Below are 21,400 nucleotides of genomic sequence, written 5' to 3' on the forward strand. Positions count from 1 at the left end.
CAAAATACAGAAAGATGGTGCTTAACTGATTTGTATTTAATTATACAACGAGTTGAAAACTGCCAAGTTCATGAGTATCAGAGAGCGCTCTGAGCAGCGTTGGCCATATAGAGGCAGGATCGCCAGGTGCATCTTTGGGCCAACCTACTTCCGAGTCAGCTATACAGCTTCCGTTCCAGCAATTTCCTCCAACCCCAAAATACTTCAAGATCCACAATGCAAAGCAACCATAAGCTTCATTGACATTAGCTGTATCCAATAGAATCGTACAGATGTAGGATCCACCCAATCAGAATTTGACAAGGAGGCAGTGCTTGTGCGGTACCCGGCCGCGCTTAGATCTCTGGGAGTGGCGGTTGTTTCAATATGGCGGATGTTGTTTACTGGAGTAAAGACCGTATCCTTTGTAAAAATAAAACCGTGTTAACAGGTCAGTTATAATTGTGCAGTACTCAACGGATTCAGTACTAGTAATTCATTTAGAGAGGGTGGTTTTAGCGGTAGCTAAAATATTCCAGAAAGGTAATTCAAAGCTTTTTGAACCGCCTCAGTCCCACAGGTTGTACTGTCTAATATATTTATAGGTACTGTACAGTATTAACTATTAGTGTATCTAAATGATCGTTTTGTGCTTGACATTCCAGGTGCTCGAACCCTCCTTTCCTTTCTGCAAGTACTCTGTTCTATCGGTATTGCATATTGATTGCTTGCTTTGCCATATTCCTAGTTGTATACATAGCTAAAATATCCGAAAGCGTACAGTACACTTAACTCGCACTGAAAAACACGCAGTTCTACCAAATGTCTAATCCTTGACCTTTATTATATTAATATATAGAAGAAGAAAAAAATGCGGAAAGAAGAATCTAAACTTATTTACAAAAATATAGCAAAACAAAATACAGATGGTACCGTCCATACATACATACAACTACAGCTCTCGATGCGCTCGCCCAGCTTCTTTTTTTAAGCACCCAAACAAAAACCAACGCTAGAAAAAACAACTTCGAATCTTAAACGGGATATCTTTGGCAAATCATATTGTTAAAACCTTATTTTTTCCCATTCAACATAACTAATTGAATTCACCTTACCTCATTTACAGTTACTAACAACACCATTTATTTGTCCATGCGCAACTTCAGTCCGTGGCACGTCATGTGCGATTTACACCAAGTACTGAGAAAGAAAGTGAAAACGACGAGCACGTTGTTGTTTTTGCACTAGTCTATGTGTAACATCAAAATCATACTATATATCTGAGTATTTGAGAAGTTTCAGCTGTTTGTGCACCTTCCTGTGACTTAATTGACTCCAGAATGTTGGTTTATACTTTAAAAACTTGAAATTTAGTTATGGAAGTAATGGAGAAGGGAGGTTAAATATGTTTGCTTCTCTTGTTTCCATGTTGGATAGCTTGGCAGAGCAGAGTCATGTACAGTACTACTGTACTCAAGAATATCTCCTTTAATTGGTAAAGGGATAAACCACACCCAGTAGTAAACATATTACAATAAACTATAATGCAACATCAGTTTATTTCTGTAACTATAATACACAGTATCTGATGAAGATCAACCCATGGTGGTTATTCCAGGCAAGTACAGCTAACCAGTGTTACTCTTTTCCCAGAAAAAAAAAAAAAAAAAACATTCAAAGTTGAAACAGAAAAATGAAATTTTGCACATTTTGACTAAAAGAATGCTCATTCTTTCATTGTACTGTGTATTTCTCTGCAGGCTTGACCAACAAAGGGAATCTGCGAATGGGGTTGATGGGGAAAGGTTGCAGGAGTGTGGAGGGGATAAAGAAGGTGGCGGCGCGGGTCTCTGATGGTCCTGATGGCTCTCTGAAGGCATCCAAGGAAGGGCTAAAGAAGATGGAAGCACGGGTCTCTGATGGTCCTGACGGCTGTCTGAAGGAATCCAAGGAAGGGCTAAAGAAGGTGGCAGCGCGGGTCTCTGATGGTCCTGACGGCTGTCTGAAGGAATCCAAGGAAGGGCTAAAGAAGGTGGCAGCGCCCCGAATCTCTGAGGGTTCGGTCCACTCTCTGAAGAAATCTGAGACGAGGCAGGCTAATGCCAATCAGGTGAGATACACAGTGTTGCACCAGCAAAAAACACAAACATTAGGGATGACCAAACCACAGACAGTTTTATATTTTATATTTCTTCTCAATAAAATACAACTTCAGGACTTTTCTGGTATGAAGATGCAGGTAGGCATATAAAAGATATAAATGATAAATCTCGACATGTACTCATAAATTTGCACACGACTGCACTACTTATTGTGCTTTGAATGTCAAAAATATACATGTTTGTTCTCCATGGACACAATATAATGATTAGGGCTAAGTTGATGAGTAGGGTGACTTAGAGCAAACCCATGTTGTTTTTTTATTATTATGGTTCTAAAGGCTACTGGTCTGTACAAGTTAAATAATTAATCCTAACTCTTATAAGAATCTCTCTACTCCTTCTCCTAAGACTTCTATTGCATAGCAGTTTTACCCATTCTAGGTTTTAATACAAGCTTGATTATCCACAGTGTATAGGTAATAAGCTCAGGTGTTGTCTTATTAAACCATCCCTGCTACCAAGGAGACAGCAACATAAAGTAGTGAGAGTCAATAGTGTGTGTGTGTTATAAAAACCTGAGGTTGAGACATTAAACTGAGGTCCTGTCTGCTTTGTGGGCATTAATTATCTCATGGACATTAATTATCTCTTGGACATCTTTAGAAGAGAGTCAGGGGTCCCCTGGTGTCTCATGGATAAAATGCAGTACAGGCCAGAAAATGATGGCCTGGCTGTATTCCTCCCTGGCAAATTATATATCTTCAAACAGTATTTCACCAGAATATGGATGTGAACTACCAGATGGTTGTTATAATTTTTATATATATATATATATATATATATATATATATATATATATATATATATATGTATTTGCTACAAGCCTGTAGTACTGTACATTAGGCTGAATGAACTGAGAATGACTCCCCTGTTGTTGTGCAGATTCTGGCTGATGCAGCAGAAGGCAGGAGCGCGTCCCTAAAGGATCTGTGCCCAGAGGACAAGCGACGCATCGCCAACCTCATCCAAGAGCTTGCCAGGTACCGGGGCTGTCATAATGAGTGAATAGAAGTTTGAAATCAGGGTTTCCTTTTGCATAAGGAGCTTCTGTAGACAGGTGGGATTTAGTGAATCATTCCAGTCTGCAGTTTCCTGATGTGCAGACAGATCAACACAGGCAACTGCTGAAGTGTTCATGGGAGTGCCATAGGGAGCTAATTAAAAGTGAAGGGACTTACCTCTAGGAAAGAGTCTTGGGAATAAGTAAATGAAACCTGCCAATGCCTGCTACTTGCTTGCAGTGTGATCCTTGTTTCTGTGTTATGAAAAGAAGACACCTGAGAGCCAAACCTACCCATCTTAAAACTGAAGCAGCAGCAGAAGAATTAAGCTTGGCACTAGTTTGTACTTGGTATTTAAAGGTATAATAATTTCTTACCTTTTGTTAGGATATAATTATTCTATTACCCGGAACACAGGAAATTAATCAGAGGTAAAACAAGGTCCTTAACATGTATGGCTGGTTTCATTTTCAAGTAGGAGTATGGAAGGCACACAGAATCAAGGACAAGTCTCCATTACTTTGCAGTCGAATTCAATGTTGTCAAAAAATCTGTATTGGATTAAAAGATGAGAGGTGTAGCCATAAGTCTTGCCATGCAACAGCTTCCTAAAAGCATTCTAGGATGCACATTTAAAATGTTAACCATAGATCAGACAAAGTGCCTCCTTTCTTGGGTTCCTCAGTGCATTCTAGGAAGGCTTGTTTTACACCTTTTTAACAATAAAATATATTCGTTTGGTAGCTACAGAGTAGAGGAGAAATAAAACATGAGCATTTAAGAACAATGGTTTTCAAACTGAGTTAGTCCACTGGAGGTCAGTGGGTCACCTAGGTGTTGTGAGGATTTCTTATAAAGCTTTGACCATGCAAACCTACCCAGACTAGCCTGCTGTTGTACAGTGCCGAGAAAAAGTTTGTGAACCCCAATGATAATTATGGAAATTCCATAGTTTTACCATGATAGCCTTCTTGAATCAAAGTCTTTTCTTAAATATCCAATAGGGTTTATATTAATCAATTCCATGTCTTTTGAAACAAAATGATGTATGAATTAGACAAACAATGAGTAATTAAGATTCAGGGTATGTGAAAGTAAGTGAACCCCTGGTTTTATCAGCTCAATTAAGGGGATAATTAAAATCAGGTGTTTAAATAATTAGGTAGATCTTCAGGGGTGAATTTGGGAGGCCCCACTCTATATAAAGATCGAAAACTTTGTGAGTTTGGTCTTCACCATACAGATGTGTGGAAACATGTCATGCCACGATCAAAAGAAATCTCTGAGGACTTCAGAAAAACAGTTATTGATGCTCATCAGTCTAGAAAGGGTTACACAAATCTACTCTCGGACAGATAGTCTACAAATGGAGAAAGTTCAAGACCACACGGTCGTCCTACCAAAATCTCTCCAAGAACAAACTGGAAAATCATCAAGGATGTCACAAAGAACCCCAGAGTAACATCCAAGGTTCTGCAGGCCACTCTCGCCTTGGCTAATGTGAGTGTTCATGACTCAACTATTAGAAAAAGACTGAACAAGAATGGTGTTCATGGAAGGATAGCCAGGAGGAAACCACTGCTCTCTAAAAAGAACATGGCTGCCTCTGAAGTTCACCAAAGAGCACATAGATGATCCACAAGACTCCTGGAACAATGTTCTGTGGACAGACGAGTCAAAGGTAGAACTTTTTGGCCTCCATGAGAAACGTTATGTTTGGCGAAAACCAAACACTGCGTTCGAACAGAAGAACCTCATCCCAACCGTCAAGCATGGTGGTGTGAGTGTGATGGTTTGGGGCTGCTTTGCTGCCTCAGGACCTGGACGGCTTGCCATCATTGACACAACCATAAATTCTGCATTGTATCATAAGATTCTAGAGGAGAATATCAGGCCATCTGTCCGTGAGCTGAAGCTGAACCGAAAGTGGGTCATGCAGCAAGACAATGATCCTAAACATACAAGCAGATCTACAAAAGAGTGGCTGCAGAAGAAGAAATTCCGCGTTTTAGAATGGCCTAGTCAAAGTTCGGACCTAAACCCCATTGAAATGTTGTGGCAGGACCTGAAGCGAGCTGTCCACGCAAGGAATCCCTCAAATGTCACCGGGCTGAAGCAGTTCTGTAAGGAGGAATGGGCCAAAATTCCTCAAAACTGATGAGAGACTTACCAACAGTTACAGGAAATGCTTAGTTTAACTCATTGCTGCTCAAGGGGTGCCACCAGTTACTGAATCTAAAGGTTTACATACTTTTTAACACATGGATATTGAATGTTGAATCATTTGTGGATAAATAAATGTTGAAATAGTATCATGTTTTTGTGTCATTTGTTTAATCAGGTTATCTTTATCTATTATTAGGACTTAGATTAAGATCTAAACATTTTAGGTTTGAAATGTGTGAAATATGTGAAATTACTAAGGGGTTCACAAACTTTTTCTCGGCACTGTGTCTTTGACCTGCAGGGTGAGCGAGGAGAAGGATGAGACAGCGGAGCGACTTCGTGTAGAGCAGGAAGGCTTCTCCAAGAAGATCCAGCAGCTGGAGGCGCAGAACGAACTCATCGCCAACGAGAGGGAAAATATCCTTCCACACAAAACAGGTCCTGCATTTGCAGACTGGGGAGGGGGTTGTGACAGGGAGTATCTCCTATATCAGAATCCAATTGAACTGAAAAAATCATAAGCTTACTGTTGTCCAGAATAGGAAAGTCAGGTAATTCCTGCCTGGGCTCTTAACATTCAGAGGTTAAGGTGACTGCTTTTGAGTTAGATGACTGCAAAGGCAATATTTTTGTAACAAAACTCAGAACTTTCACAAAGGTTACACTATGTAACACAATTTTTGTTCCTGGGTAGTAAGTGTTATTTCCTAATTGCTTATGCCTCAAAAGTATAGAAAATGGCTATTATTCCCCACAAACTTTGCTTTTGTGACCAGGTGTCACAAAGACGGCCGGAGTGGGTGGCGTCAGACCAGATGCAGGAAATAAAACAACAGAGAGGTGTGGTTTGGTGGAGCTGAGCGAATGCTTTCGCTCAGCATTTAATAAACAGAACAGAAAAATAAAAGGTTTTAAACACAAAACACAAGCACAAAACAGGACACGGCACTTACGCCAAAATAAATAGACAAACAAAACGAACTAACACTTAACAAACGGTGCACGGAGACAAACAAACACGGTGAGTACAAAAACACTTATTATTTACTTTTCTTTTACTCCTCTCTCTCCCGTTCTCCACTCTCGAACACCCAACCCCGAGTGAAAGAAATGTGCATCTATATATACTGTTGTGCTGGGATTCAATTACTAATTAATTATTCACTTGAATCCCAGCACGTGAATTAATTCTGTGCAACCCCGTGCTCACATATTACATTTAACCAGCACGTGAAGTGATTTGTGCCCTCCTCGTGCCTAAATATAAATCTACATTTTTAAATACACGTGAAACACAGACCCGTTTATATCCCGTGTACCAATGACTATACACCAACATTAACACACGCAACATACAACACATAACACACAAAATACACACAGGGGTGGGCACTTCGTCACACCAGGACAGTGATATTTTGAAATTTACCTATTTCCAATGAGAAAACGGGCGAATTTGTGTCTTTTCGTTCACATAAAGTCAGAAAAAAACAACATATGAATCCAAATTAACATGTATTTATACTAAAGTAATACAAAAATGACTACAAAAGATTTAGAAGTGAGTAGTTTTTCGAGATTTACGATTATACTGTAAATCACTTTCACAAATCAGCCCCCAAATGTAGTCTCCCATCATGTTCTCGTTATACTGTCCTTGGTAGCGGCGTTCAAAGTCCAGTATATCCTGGTGGAAGCGCTCGCCTTGCTCCTCCGAGTACGCTCCCATGTTCTCCTTGAATTTATCAAGATGAGCATCAAGGATATGCACTTTGAGGGACATCCTACAGCCCATTGTGCCGTAGTTCTTCACCAGAGTCTCAACCAGCTCCACATAGTTTTCGGCCTTGTGTTTGCCCAGGAAGCCCTGAACCACTGCGACAAAGCTGTTCCAAGCCACTTTCTCCTTACTAGTGAGCTTCTTGGGGAATTCATTGCACTCCAGGATCTTCTTTATCTGTGGTTCGACGAAGACACCGGCTTTGACCTTTGCCTCAGACAGCTTAGGGAAGACGTCTTGAAGGTACTTGAAGGCTGCCGACTCCTTATCTAAAGCTCTGACAAATTGTTTCATAAGGCCCAGTTTGATGTGCAGTGGTGGCATCAGCACCTTCCGGGGGTCCACCAGTGGCTCCCACTTGACGTTGTTCCTCCCCACAGAGAACTTGGTCCGCTGTGGGCAGTCCCGCCTGTGGTAGTGCGCCTTGGTGTCCCTGCTGTCCCAAAGGCAAAGATAGCGGGGAAACTTGGTAAAACCACCTTGGAGACCCATCAGGAATGCCACCATTTTGAAGTCTCCTATGACCTTGATGCCATCTCAGAAAAATGCAGATATGTATCCACTTAGGCAGCTGGAACTAAACTGAACTGGTGGGCTTAAGGCCCCTGTATTTATACTACTATTTATATTACTGGAAAGTTCTAGAACGTTTTAGAAGTTACTCCAAGTTTACTCAGCACTGAATCTATCTGGAATGTTCTGGAAAATAGGTAAATTTCAAAATATCACTGTCCTGGTCACAAAAGCAAAGTTTGTGGGGAATAATAGCCATTTTCTATACTTTTGAGGCATAAGCAATTAGGAAATAACACTTACTACCCAGGAACCAAAAAAAAAAAAAAATTGTTACACGGTGTTATCAAAGATTAAGTTATACAGACTCCCCTGCACTTTTTACAAGAAACACATCAATTTTTCTTTGCTGTATCCCTTTGCTGAGTCTGTGTTGTAGCCAAATAGCTTTCAACATAATCTGGATCATTTTGGTATTTTTTTTTGTTTTCACACATCATAGGTAAATCAATTTTAACCTGGAGATGTTTGCCAAGAGAGCATCACAGCGTATCCAGTTCACGCTCCCTCCTGCAACAGTGCGGATGCTCTGATTGAAATGAGTGGCGTATTGTGAGAACAGAAAGCCAGCATTGCTGCAGGAAGGAGCGTGATCTGGATACACTGCGATCCTGGATACAATACTCCTGAGTAAATGTGGAGATTGATTTGTGACCCATGATGTGCGATTAAAAATTTCACGAGAGTCATCAATGTTTAAAAAATATAATGCTGCGATTCAGACAACATGGGATACAGCAAAGGCAGTGTAATACGTTTGTTTTAAACTTTTCAGTGTATCCTGTAACACTAGCATCCCTTTAGGTTGTATTCATATAACTCTTTCATGTAAGTAGCAGATCTATTTACTTATGTACTCTTTTTACAATCGCGGACTTTCAGAAACTACAAACAAGTTTTTATCATTTTCCCAAAAGTGGGACTTGGCAAGTACTGGTGGATTGAAGTATGTTACTTTTTGAAGCTTTAAACAAATACAAGGAGGGCATACTTGTGTTTTTTATCCTTTAACTTTCTTGGCTTTAACTTACTCTTTCCTAAATAAATAACCATTTTGATAACTAACTAACTAACTAACTAACTAACTAAATAAGTACGTACAAGAGAACATAAAAAGCCTGCTGTGAGACCACCATTTGTTAGACATCTCCCTGTTTTCATTAGCATCCAGTAATTGATGCAGTCCCCCAGACTGCAGTGCTAATGAGTCTGAAAGATAATAACCTGTGTCTCCTGCAGCCTGAATGCATCTCAGCTGGGGCCTGGTTTCACAGCGCTGCACATTCGCTTTCCTCCCTTGCACTGTACCCTCTCCTCCCGGCCCTCTTCCACGTTCCTGGTAATAGCTATTCAAAGAGACTTCCATCCCATTAGCTGCCATCAGCGCAATGCAAAGTTACACTGACCCCTTCATGTTGTGCAGAAGTTATTGCACATAATGACTAAATTTACATTTCAAAACTGCAGAAGTAGATGCAGATTCTTTTTATTTTATTTTTTTTGTCACACAAACAGATATAGTTCCTGTTTTTTTATTTATACAATGTAAAAAAAAAAAAAAAATCTAAATATAAATACACACAATTGTAACAGTGGTGAAATCGGATGAACAGTAACACCCAAGTCTTCTGTTTTGAAGAGTATGAATATAGTTTGCAGCTGGTGGATGGCAGGCTCTCCTGTAGCACTGCACCCCCAGACACTGTGCTTGTTGATTGATTTATATCCAGGCTATTGATAAGCCAGGGTGGTTCATTGTATAAGGCACTTGGCTTCACCTCTTTCAAATCACTGAAGAACAGATTGGCACAATAAAGCAGTGTCTTTGTGTGTGCAGTGCACACCAGATTTACCAACCTCCCAGCAGCACCACACATCATGCTTTTTCTGTTGAATCTCAAACTGGGGTCCGCAAAGGTTGCTCAGGCAACACATTTATTGAATGTGCTTTCACTGTTGTCATGAGACGGACCTTGTTACATTACAGCCAATTTTCTTTCTCTGTTTTCAGTTAGGAGATCTATCCAGAAACTCTGAACTAGAGTACACTCTGTCTAGTTTATACATAAAGGGAATATTCATTTCTGCTTGTTGTATTCACAGTAGACTGAAAATAAAATGAAATTAGATGGAAGAATGAATGAAAGAGTGTATGAGTGAAGCTGCATTAGGATGTTTCAGCCTGTGGAGGTCAGTGTCTACCAATATGCATATATTCCTTTGCTACATTCAACTTTGTCCTGTGCTGGTGCAGTACTAGATAGGCCTAGTTTTTGCAGTGATGTTTAGACTTGCATTCTCAGAATGGTGCAGGTTATATACTAACTTGAGTTAACTAAACTTAGGCATTTTTGACTGTACTGAATTCACAAAGAAATGGTACAATCTAGAAACCAGCTGAAATGAAAGTAAAACAGTGCTGTCCGTTGAAAAAGCAATACAGAACTAACATGTTCATAGAAACAACAAAGAAAAACAACTGAATACTGTTAAGGATTTGTCAGTGTTCCACTACATCTTACCCAGTGTATAGGTGTGTATAGAACATACGGCACAGTTACATTTTTTATGTTAAGTAGTAGTTCTCACTATTTGTTTTTGTGATTACAAGAAGTTACTTCATTGTGAGCAGTGTGTGTCTTATAAAAACAGAAGTCATTTTGCACAGCTCAGCTTCGTGCTCCTCTTGCCCAAACCGCTTGGTTGTTTGTAAGTAGTTATTAATGCCCGATTATCACAAGCAGAACTAGTTTATTTGGTTGCTAATATTTTTCAGTGTTTTTGTGACCGCCCCCCCCCCCCCCCCCCCCCCCCCCCCAAAAAAAGTGCATTTTATAAACAAAACTATTGTTACATATTCTACTGGCACACACAAAGGGAGGTTATGGGTTTTGCAGCTCTCAGATACTTGAACCCATCACCAAAATCTGAATAAGAGAGTGACATTGCAGATTTTCAAAGCTTTACTTTTCCCATATTACACTGAAGTATTCCACGTGCAGCAGACGTTAACAGCAGTACATCATACGTCCTTGTATACTGTCAGTTTCTTTTCTTTTCCGTTTATTTCACACATCTGTGTTTTAAAACGCCACGTGAAGTGTTCTGAATTGTATTATGCAATTTGGGTGTGCTTTTAGAGAATGTGATTTATTATATACTCTTTCTGTGTCCTTAGTAATGGCAGATGAAAACAAAATGCAATAGACAAATATAAGAGACTACAACATTAAAGAATATCACACGAAAGCAATACATTTTCATATGTGCCACTCTGGAGTTTTACATAAATAGAGAGAATTGCTTGTACAATTGTGATGAAACTTGGTTTAGACTTTTATTAACACTTCTTCTTATTGAGAGTATCTGGGGATATTACCAGATGCCTGTATTCCTGTCTTTATGAGTCATGCTTACATTTTAGTTGTATCTTGAGACCCTCTTATCCGGTTGTGGTGATTCTAAATGTTACAACTGTATAAATGGGTAATTGTAATTGTATGTAATATCACATTATTTTTACATACAATTACCCATTTATACAGGTGTAACATTTAGAATCTGAGGATAGACGGGCTAAGGAGGCTGTGGTCTTGGGCTCAGGAAATACTTCTCTCTCTCTCTCTCTCTCTCTGCAGTATTAAGAGCTCAGCTGCATGGTATGTTTATGAACTTGCACTGCTGATGGAACTTGTCTTCGCTCCATAAGAAGTCCAGGGGAGCAGCTCCTGCTTTTGATTAAAGATTCTCCTGGATTATTAAATTCTAGTGGGGGGAGGTCTGGTTTAATGGTATAAGCAGTAATGTATTTTAAATACCACAGCCCTTGAACTATACATTAATCGCACTGGTGTTTGCTGACAAGGGTGTTTTATTGATTCCTTTGTTATATACGATAAAAGTGCAATGGAAAGAGGACTGCCACAAAGCAGGGTTAAGAGTTTTAGGACAGCAGTATTAATATTGGTTTGCTGTTTGTATAATTAAAATCCCCCCCCCCCTTGTTCTAAATCTCATAGCTGAGAGCCATTTGGTCCCAGTATTAGCTGACCATTTATTTACACTGGGACCCCAAGGTATAACAGGCAACTGCAAAATTCCCAATAAGAATACAGAATTGCCCATTTAAAATTATTTTTTTGGATTTAGACGCCCTGTGTTACAAAGGCAAGGCTGAAGCGAAAAGCTTTGAGAATCAGTTGGCTGTTTCTGAGAGCTATGGGCCCGAGTGCCACTCTCTGATTTGAGTTTGTAGAGCACATGCCGTCTTTGCTGTAGGCACCCATCTCTGATCCGTCAACGAACTGGCTAACCGTGCGTGATGAGTGTCTGTGGGCTCATTGTGCTAGAGGCACCTCTCACTGCCTCGCTCTCGCGCTCTCTGTCTCTGCATCCATCAGAACCGTAGTCATGCTGTGGGACCAAGCTGCAAACTGTGCTCGGAGTTACTTTGGACTCATGCTGTTGGAAGCTCCTTGGGACTTTTACTAATACTTGTCCATCTCCATCTCCATATCTCTCTCTCTCTCTCTCTCTCTCATATATATATATATATATATATATATATATATATATATATATATATATATATATATATATATATATATATATACATATACAGACGTGCTCAAATTTGTTGGTACCCTTACAGCTCATTGAAATAATGCTTCATTCCTCCTGAAAAGTGATGAAATTAAAAGCTATTTTATCATGTATACTTGCATGCCTTTGGTATGTCATAGAATAAGGCAAAGAAGCTGTGAAAAGAGATGAATTATTGCTTATTCTACAAAGATATTCTAAAATGGCCTGGACACATTTGTTGGTACCCCTTAGAAAAGATAATAAATAATTGGATTATAGTGATATTTCAAACTAATTAGTTTCTTTAATTAGTATCACACATGTCTCCAATCTTGTAATCAGTCATTCAGCCTATTTAAATGGAGAAAAGTAGTCACTGTGCTGTTTGGTATCATTGTGTGCACCACACTGAACATGGACCAGAGAAAGCAAAGGAGAGAGTTGTCTGAGGAGATCAGAAAGAAAATAATAGACAAGCATGGTAAAGGTAAAGGCTACAAGACCATCTCCAAGCAGCTTGATGTTCCTGTGACAACAGTTGCAAATATTATGAAGAAGTTTAAGGTCCATGGAACTGTAGCCAACCTCCCTGGGCGCGGCCGCAAGAGGAAAATCGACCCCAGATTGAACAGAAGGATAGTGCGAATGGTAGAAAAAGAACCAAGGATAACTGCCAAAGAGATACAAGCTGAACTCCAAGGTGAAGGTACGTCAGTTTCTGATCGCACCATCCGTCGCTTTTTGAGCGAAAGTGGGCTCCATGGAAGAAGACCCAGGAGGACTCCACTTTTGAAAGAAAAACATTAAAAAGCCAGACTGGAATTTGCTAAAATGCATATTGACAAGCCACAATCCTTCTGGGAGAATGTCCTTTGGACAGATGAGTCAAAACTGGAGCTTTTTGGCAAGTCACATCAGCTCTATGTTCACAGATGAAAAAATGAAGCTTTCAAAGAAAAGAACACCATACCTACAGTGAAACATGGAGGAGGCTCGGTTATGTTTTGGGGCTGCTTTGCTGCGCCTGGCACAGGGTGCCTTGAATCTGTGCAGGGCACAATGAAATCTCAAGACTATCAAGGCATTCTGGAGCAAAACGTACTGCCCAGTGTCAGAAAGCTCTGTCTCAGTCGCAGGTCATGGGTCCTCCAACAGGGTAATGACCCAAAACACACAGCTAAAAGCACCCAAGAATGGATAAGAACAAAACATTGGACTATTCTGAAGTGGCCTTCTATGAGTCCTGATCTGAATCATATCGAACATCTATGGAAAGAGCTGAAACTTGCAGTCTGGAGAAGGCACCCATCAAACCTGAGACAGCTGGAGCAGTTTGCTCAGGAAGAGTGGGCCAAACTACTTGTTAACAGGTGCAGAAGTCTCATTGAGAGCTACAGAAAACGTTTGATTGCAGTGCTTGCCTCTAAAGGTGCAACAAAATATTAGGTTAGCGGTCCCATCATTTTTGTCCATGCCATTTTCATTTGTTTTATTATTTACAATATTATGTTGAATAAAAAATCAAAAGCAAAGTCCCAAATTTCTATTAAATATGGAATAAACAATGGTAGATGCCAATTACTTTTGTCAGTTTCAAGTTATTTCAGAGAAAATTGTGCATTCTTCATTTTTTGTGGAGGGGTACCAACAAATTTGAGCACGTCTGTATATGATTAAATGAATGTCTATATGATTAAACTGATGACCACACTGATACATCCCTATTTACAGTACATCTTTAAATGTAGCCTATCGTAGACTCATTTAGAACGGTCCCTTCTGCAGTCGTTAAAAGCGTATTTTACTGTTCCTATTTTATTCATGCTCATCACTCTGTTGATTTGTCGATCCCTTTGTTTAAGTCACAAAATACACTAGAAAGAGAGCTGCCATAGAGCATGTTTAAGTGGCAGTATTGGTGTGGTACTCCATGGTTGTTCGGAGCATCATGTGCTTCTGTCTTGACTGCAGCCTGGCTCGAGGATAGATGGGGCCCTGTGTAAACAGAGTGGCAGGAGTCCTGTACCTCCTCTGTACACACCTGCAGCAGTGGATGAGAAATTGTCCACTCTGTGTGCTGAAAAGTTTGCCTGGAGCCACCTGCCTGCTGAGAGACAGTAATAAGTTTCGCTTGATTTGAAATGTTTTTTGTAATGTTAAATTATCCCTGTATATCTGAGTGTGTTTGTGGAGCGGGGGGAGGTTGTTGATATCTAATTTCAATGTCCTGAAAAGTTAAAACAAAGTAAGACATTTTAATTTTATTGGGGAGGATTTTAAAATTATTATTATTGAATTGAAAAGCACTTACTGTAATTCATTTTGAGATTGCTTGCCGCTGTGTTGTAGAGCAGAAAACGGATAATAAAGGGTGTGGAACAATACGGGGTGATGGAGGGCTGTCCCACTACCTGCTATTAAAGATATAAAGAAGCTGAAGCATTGTGACAATTTCTAGTCTCTTGTCATACGTCTGTCTCGCTGCAGCTGAAATCTAGCTGGTCACTAGTGTTGAACCAGCCGTTTCTGTTACAAGGTTAAGGTAGTGTTAAGGAGGCTGTGTGGTTAAGGAAAAGGGCTTATAACCAGGAGGTCCCCGGTTCAAATCCCACCTCAGCCACCGACTCATTGTGTGACCCTGAGCAAGTCACTTAACCTCCCTGTGCTCCGTATTTCGGGTGAGACGTAGTTGTAAGTGACTCTGCCGCTGATGCATAGTTCACACACCTGAGTCTCTGTAAGTCGCCTTGGATAAAGGCGTCTGCTAAATAAACAAATAAAAATAATAGTGTCATGGGCGGGTTCCTCGTGGTCAGGTTGTGTTTCTTGTTGCTTGTTATCCTTGACTGCCCCCCCCCCCCACGTCTGCAGGATCAGTACCTTGAGTGTCAGGAGCTGCTCGCTCTCTACCAGCAGTACCTGTCTGAGCAGCAAGAGAAGCTGACCCGCTCCATCTCCCAGCTCAACCGCACACACACAACGCAGCAGCAGGTAAGCACCGTAAACCATGGCACTACCTGACCACTCTCTATCGTTAGAAACACCATTCCCACTCGTGGATCATTTTAATTAGCAGTTTTTAAACTATAAATAGCCTGGCTAAACGGCGGTCTGGAGTTCAGTTCAAGCAACAAACAAGTAAACCAAGCGCGAGAAGGAGAGCGGGTCGGGAGAGGGGAAGAGGGAATGGGCTTGTCCCAGGTTCGGCTGCCGGAGCAGGGCTGAAGTGCCTCGTCTCCCACAGAAAGCTGCAGCTCCTCTCGCAGCAAAACAGTAAATGCATTAGGAAAGATAACCACGTAATAGACCTAATGTTTATTTAGTTATAAAACAAATGCTGAATAAGCTGTCTGTGTTATAAAGTGCCAGCACATCTTTTCTTCAGTTCAGATACTGTATCAAAAGGGAGAGACAGAAACGGAAGTTAGACTGAGAAGTTGTTTACAGTTTGAACAACACCGGTACTGTGTTTACTGTAGAAATATTGCATGAATCACTAGTATAGGGAATTGGGGGACATGCTGTAGGCACACTATATCCTTATCGCGAAGGAGCACTGTGTGTATTTATATGTCTCGGTCCTAAAATTCCAGGTGATGCAAAACTTTTGGCCATAGCTGTATTACAAGCTGAGGTGTGTCTTACTAAACTCATAGTACAACTAGAAATAGATCAAACTGTTGTGCAATGGGAGTCTTATTTCCAAACCTATATTCTAATATTTTTCCTAGCACTAGTTAACCCTGGTGCCCTGGCCAAAATCCCAGTATACAGCAAGTCAAATTATGGCCTGGCAAAACTGGCCTTCAATTTTCAGACCCCTATTCAGACTTTATAAAGGATAAAGGCTTCTGCCAAATAAACAATAATAATGATGATAATAATAATAAACTTCCCTTGAAAGAAGGAGGTCGTGTCTCACTGGAGTCCTGTATGAATTACGATCATTATGTAAGGTGAAAGAGTGGTTGGAAGTGTATCCAGCTTTCAGTTTGACTTTGAGAAAAAGGAAAGTGTCATTTCTCTACATGCCGCCTGTCCCATGTGTAGCTGTGCCTGTTGCTTCAGTTTTAATTTCCTGTGTCGCTTTACTGACCAGACACTGTCCTGACTTGATTGCTCTGTGCTGCAGTGATTAACTGCCTGCCCGTCCCGCCAAACTCGCATTAGTACCACAGCTTGACATCATTACAAATTTAAATGCAGCAATTCCTTGTGCATTGCACATTAATCTCTGTGTCAATGTCCGTCCATCCACACTTCCATCCACCCAGCCTTCTCACTGGTTATCATCAAATATAACCGGTTGTCATAAAATATCTGCATCCCATGAACTGCTAGGGAAATTGTTGTAAAATTATATGTGAAAATTTGCTAAAGGCACTCAGACTACATCAGTAGCCAAGATGGAGTTTGAAAATGTTCTCTCTTCTCTTTCTCTCATCTCTAATCACTAGACCACACTGCCTCCTGGCTCCTCGTCCTCAACTCTAACCACTGGTCCACACTGCCTCCTGGGTCTCAGTGGTCGGCTCTAACCACAAGACCACACTGCCTCCTGGCTTTGTATACTGTAACACATACCAGCTTTCTTTTTTTTTTTTTTAAACAGAAGATTTAAACCTGATTTCTCTTACACTTTTTTTTTTAAGGTACATTGTCCCCAGCATATACAATTAATCATTTTGAGAGAGAACACAAACACAGGTTAAACGTTTTACTGCCACTCAGTCCGGGAGTGAAATGTCAGTAGTGATTACTAGGTAATCTTAATGTTTTTAAATCCAGATTGGCTGCGTATTTGCCTGATTGCTCTGTCTGTATTCATTGATGCTCTCGGACTGATTGCTGTTTTCTTGTATTTGTTTATTTATTTTTTTCTCCTCTGTGCTGCTCTATGCAAGACTGCCTTCTGACATGCGGCCTCCGTTTCAAATGCCAGTAGGGTTGTTATGTGTGAATAACTTTAAATGCACACGTAAAAGGCTACCCTTTTTTGTATGAAATATATTTTCTTACTATTCAATCTGAAATTAATTTAAGTTGTTTTTTTTTTTACTTCTGGGCCATTTCATACAAACTAAGTCATCAATACTGGACTAATGGCAAGACAAGCCCAAGATAACTGTCTCAGTGGTTTGAGTGCTGGGCAACAGTGTGTAAGGTAGTGGGTTTGAGTAGCTCAGTGGTTATAGAGCTGGATGGTAGTTTGAGTAGCTCAGTGGTTAGAGTGCTGGGCTGCAGTGTGGAAGGTAGTGGGTTTGAGTAGCTCAGTGGATAGAGTGCTGGGCTGCAGTGTGGAGGATGGTAGTTTGAGTAGCTCAGTGGTTAGAGTGCTGGGCTGCAGTGTGGAGGGTGGTAGTTTGAGTGGCTTTACTAAGTTTAAGTGCAATTACTTGCACTGTATCTTTTTCTGTGTCTCTATTCTAATAAAAAAATAAACTGATGTTGTAAGAATGCTGAATAAGGGATTAAACTACTTGCACACGATATATTACCATTGAACTGTCACAAAGTGAGAAGCTTGATGACAATTTAAAAAGCCTGCTGAGTGCTGACCAACATGTACAGAATTCTTATGGTACTTCCCATTGTTGTAGCCTTGTGTTGTTCAAGGTGTAAGAGTATCGCTACCCTGTCTGGGGGAGCAGTGTACCGAGTGCAAGTGGAAAGCTACAGGGTCTTATCCATTCCATTTGGAGAAGCCCTCCCCTTCCTTGCTTGGGTAAGTGGGAGACATGGAGAAGTGGCTTCACTTCAACAAGCAATACACCTTTCTGCTGTGTCTAACAGCCGCTCATTAAAAACATGAATTATCCCCAGGTCCCTCTTCCTAAGCAGCCACCCAGACAGGAGAAATATAAACCTGTCAACCCAGCGGCGGAAACATAAGGCCCCAACTGCACAGTCAAGACGCTAGCCTGCTCTCTGAAGACTCTTTTAAAGATTAATATACAACAGCAGTTTTTTTATCATCAGCCTTCGTCCTGACTCTTCAAATATTAGAGCCTGGTAGTGACAACTTCTGCGAGGAAGGGGGAGGGGTGGGGGACTTGAGGGACTCCTGGGAATGAAGCAGCTGAAACCCCCCTCCAGTTAATGCTGCCTGTCAGTGTGGCGGCTTCACTGCTGGAAAATGTAGAGCGCCTCACTCCTTCCCTCAGGAATACAGCCACGAGGCGGCTGCTGTGTTGTTTTGATAACTCACAATTCTTTGTCAGCACAGGTTCAATTTGTGTTTTTTGTAGTGTGTGTGTGTTTTTGTCTATTTTCTTATGCATGTGTATTGTCTGTAATTCAGTTATTCTTTAGTATTACTATTGGCTCCATAGTAATAGTTAAAACCTGTTATCTGTTTTCATAGAAGCACATGTTCCAGCTAACAAGTACTTTTGTTTTTCTAAAGTGATACCTGGTATAGTACTATACTGGGTGAAAGGAAGCTGTCTGTTTGCATGCCTTAGTATTGGTGGTGGGCTTGGTTGTGAAAGCATGTCACTGGCTGCAAAGCATGCCAGTCATTAGGAATGACAGAAACGATGATGTTGAAAGGGGGTGGTGACAGTTTCACATTGCTGATGTGAAATAACCAAACAAGTATGTGTAAACAGACTACCTGCAAGTAATGTATGGTAACCAACATCATTTTGTTTCAATAAAAATACACGATTGCTACAACACGTGCTTCTTTCAAAGCCAAGATCTACATAGCCAATGGAAATACACAACAAATAGGATATGCAGAGTTACTTCATTAACGATAACTCCTTTAAAGGTCATTAGTAAAACATATTTTTATTTTGCAGACAGCTGGAATGTGTTAATATTCTATTAACTTATCTAAAAGGTTGCCTCTCCAACAGAACACCACCACCATCACCACCACCACCTACTTCCATCAGAGTTTGACCATGCTTTATCCTGATTTAGCTTCTAATGTCTATTTTTCCCCTGTGTGTCTTTCAGCAGTCCTGTGGTAAGAGAAGCCCAGCTCCGCTACCTCAGGCAGCTGTGGACGGCTCTAACCTTGGCTTGCCTTCTCCCAGAAGGGGATCAGGTGGGCTGAACTTTCGGATGCCTCCTTCCCACAGAGACAAGAACCGGGTTGCTTTAGGGAGGCAGGCACACAGCCCCCTCCAACAGGGTACGCCTTCAGGGAGCGGGTCTGAGGATGGCTCCCCAGAGTATTGGGGGCTCCCATTGAGGCCGCAGCTGGGGGGCAGCGAGCCTCGCCCGGGACGTCCTGATCAGCTTAGAGAGGCTCAGCTCATGAACGGAGAATTGAGACGCGCAGGGATGACTGAACCACGTGTGGGCCGGCACTCTCACCACAGGGAGGCACAGGGTTCGGGCAGGCAGGTTCCTGAGGTTTCCCTGACCGGACCGGAGCCGCCACCCCCAGCTTACGTGTCAGAACCCCAGGGCAGCAGGGGGCTTTCGGATGAGAGGAGGCACAGGCTGATGCTGCAGAAGCTGGAGCTGGAGGTGGAGCGGGAGAGGCTGCAGGCTCTACTGGCACAGCAGGAGGAGAAGCTCCTTCGGCAGCAGAGGCAGCTCAGCCAGTCCCGTCTGGATTACAGCAGGTAAGCTCTCTAAATAGCTTGAACAAAGCTTCTCATACTTAACAGACATTACACCAAAGTTTGTCTGCGTTAAACACGTCTTATTAATCCTCTCCTGTAAGAATGTCTTCTGTGCTGTTGTACATCTGCAGCTGGCACTTTAACAGCTCATATATGATTAACCCTTTGCGGTCCTATGTCGGACCTGGTCTGACATTGCAATTTTCCCTTTCCGGTCCAATGTCGGACCCTGTCCGACATCATCAAAAAGACGTAAAAAACAGTTCTCTAGTCGTTTTTTCTCTGGAAAAAGCCGAGAAAACCATTCAATGGCCGAGTGAGACCGATAGGAGCCTAGAGAAGCCGAATAAAAAAGGGGCGTATCTCATGAATACAGATAGCCCCGGCACCACATAGATAACACGGACATAAACAAACAAGATAGCTGCTTCTGCATCCAGCGCTCAGAGAATATCATGGACATTTGCAGAGCTTTTTTTAGATGTTATAGTAATAAAATAATGACTTGGATCGCATTATTGAGAAGTTTGGTGATAAAACGAGCGATCAGGAGATGATTTATCGGTATGCACGACTATGAAGAGGTATGTTAAAAATATAGTGAACAAGGGGTGGGGCGGTGCTGGAGATGCAGTACTGAGTGTCCTGTTGATATGCAGTGCCTTTTAAACCAGTTTTACTGTGAAAAAAATACTTTTAAACAGCACGTCTAAAATAAACTGCGCATGTGAAAATAAATTGGACCTGACGCGCCTGAGACGCGCTGAATAAATGGACCGCTGAGGGTTAACAGTTGATATACAGACTTCATATCAGGGAGGGTGCTTTTTTTTTTTTTTTAAATAAAAAAAAATTGGATTTATTTTATTTAAATCAGATTTGTTTTATTTAAATCTATATATATATAGTACGCCAGAGAAAAATCCCCCTCACTCATCCCAGGCATTCTTTTCTTTTACTTTTCTTTCTTTGATTTCCTCTTTCTGTGTCGGTCCAAACACACGCAGTTGTTACTTAGGACTGCTTTGCTTTTTATAGTGTGTTCAATTGTTAAAGTGGGTCTTAACACAGAGCTCAGTTGTCTATTTGGGACCCCATTGCACTGTCATCAGAATCGCTTCAGTGAATATGTTAATGTTAATATGATCTATAACGGGGCAAGACATGTCTTCAGAATGCCATTTCAGTGCAGTATTTATTTATTTATATATATTTTTTTTACGTACTCGCATTTTCGCTGCGATCACAATACAGCCCTAAGAGTTTGAGTTTATGGACAGTAAGGGTTTAAGATGTCTGTGTTAATAAAAAGGTTTTTAAAACATACTTTCCATGTATTTTCCTTGAGAAACTACATAAAATAGGTAGTAAATGAAAAAATGATTTAAAAAATAAAAAAAAAAGCGATTTAAATCAACCAACTCTGCTCTAAGTGGAAAATCCTGGGACACACTGTGTCCTAATACATTCAACAGGAAAAATAACTTCCTCAATTTGTGCTGTTAAACTTTATTTACCAGGAGAGTATCCCATTTGGGTCATTAGACACTTGTAAATGTACAGCTGTACCGC

The 21,400-nt window shown here is 40.9% G+C and overlaps 1 protein-coding gene across 4 annotated transcripts in view; it reads left to right on the forward strand.

Annotated features, from left to right (window-relative positions):
- Positions 1 to 293: 293 nt before the first annotated feature.
- Positions 294 to 21,400, forward strand: part of LOC117404090 (protein hinderin) — a 35,477-nt gene continuing 14,370 nt past the window's right edge. For 2 of the 4 annotated variants that reach the window (XM_058985946.1, XM_058985957.1), the window contains exons 1-7: positions 294 to 397; positions 1,562 to 1,597; positions 1,740 to 2,089; positions 3,024 to 3,121; positions 5,610 to 5,725; positions 15,109 to 15,236; positions 19,212 to 19,828. In XM_058985946.1, coding sequence (XP_058841929.1) covers positions 367 to 397; positions 1,562 to 1,597; positions 1,740 to 2,089; positions 3,024 to 3,121; positions 5,610 to 5,725; positions 15,109 to 15,236; positions 19,212 to 19,828 — 1,376 coding nt within the window. In that variant the 5' untranslated portion in view covers positions 294 to 366. Of the gene's footprint in view, positions 523 to 1,561; positions 1,598 to 1,739; positions 2,090 to 3,023; positions 3,122 to 5,609; positions 5,726 to 15,108; positions 15,237 to 19,211; positions 19,829 to 21,400 lie in introns of all 4 variants that reach the window. The other 2 variants (XM_058985950.1, XM_058985954.1) reach the window with 2 other exon arrangements.

The sequence above is a fragment of the Acipenser ruthenus genome, chromosome 2, assembly GCF_902713425.1.
Source record: "Acipenser ruthenus chromosome 2, fAciRut3.2 maternal haplotype, whole genome shotgun sequence".
In the NCBI taxonomy this organism is placed as follows: domain Eukaryota; kingdom Metazoa; phylum Chordata; class Actinopteri; order Acipenseriformes; family Acipenseridae; genus Acipenser; species Acipenser ruthenus.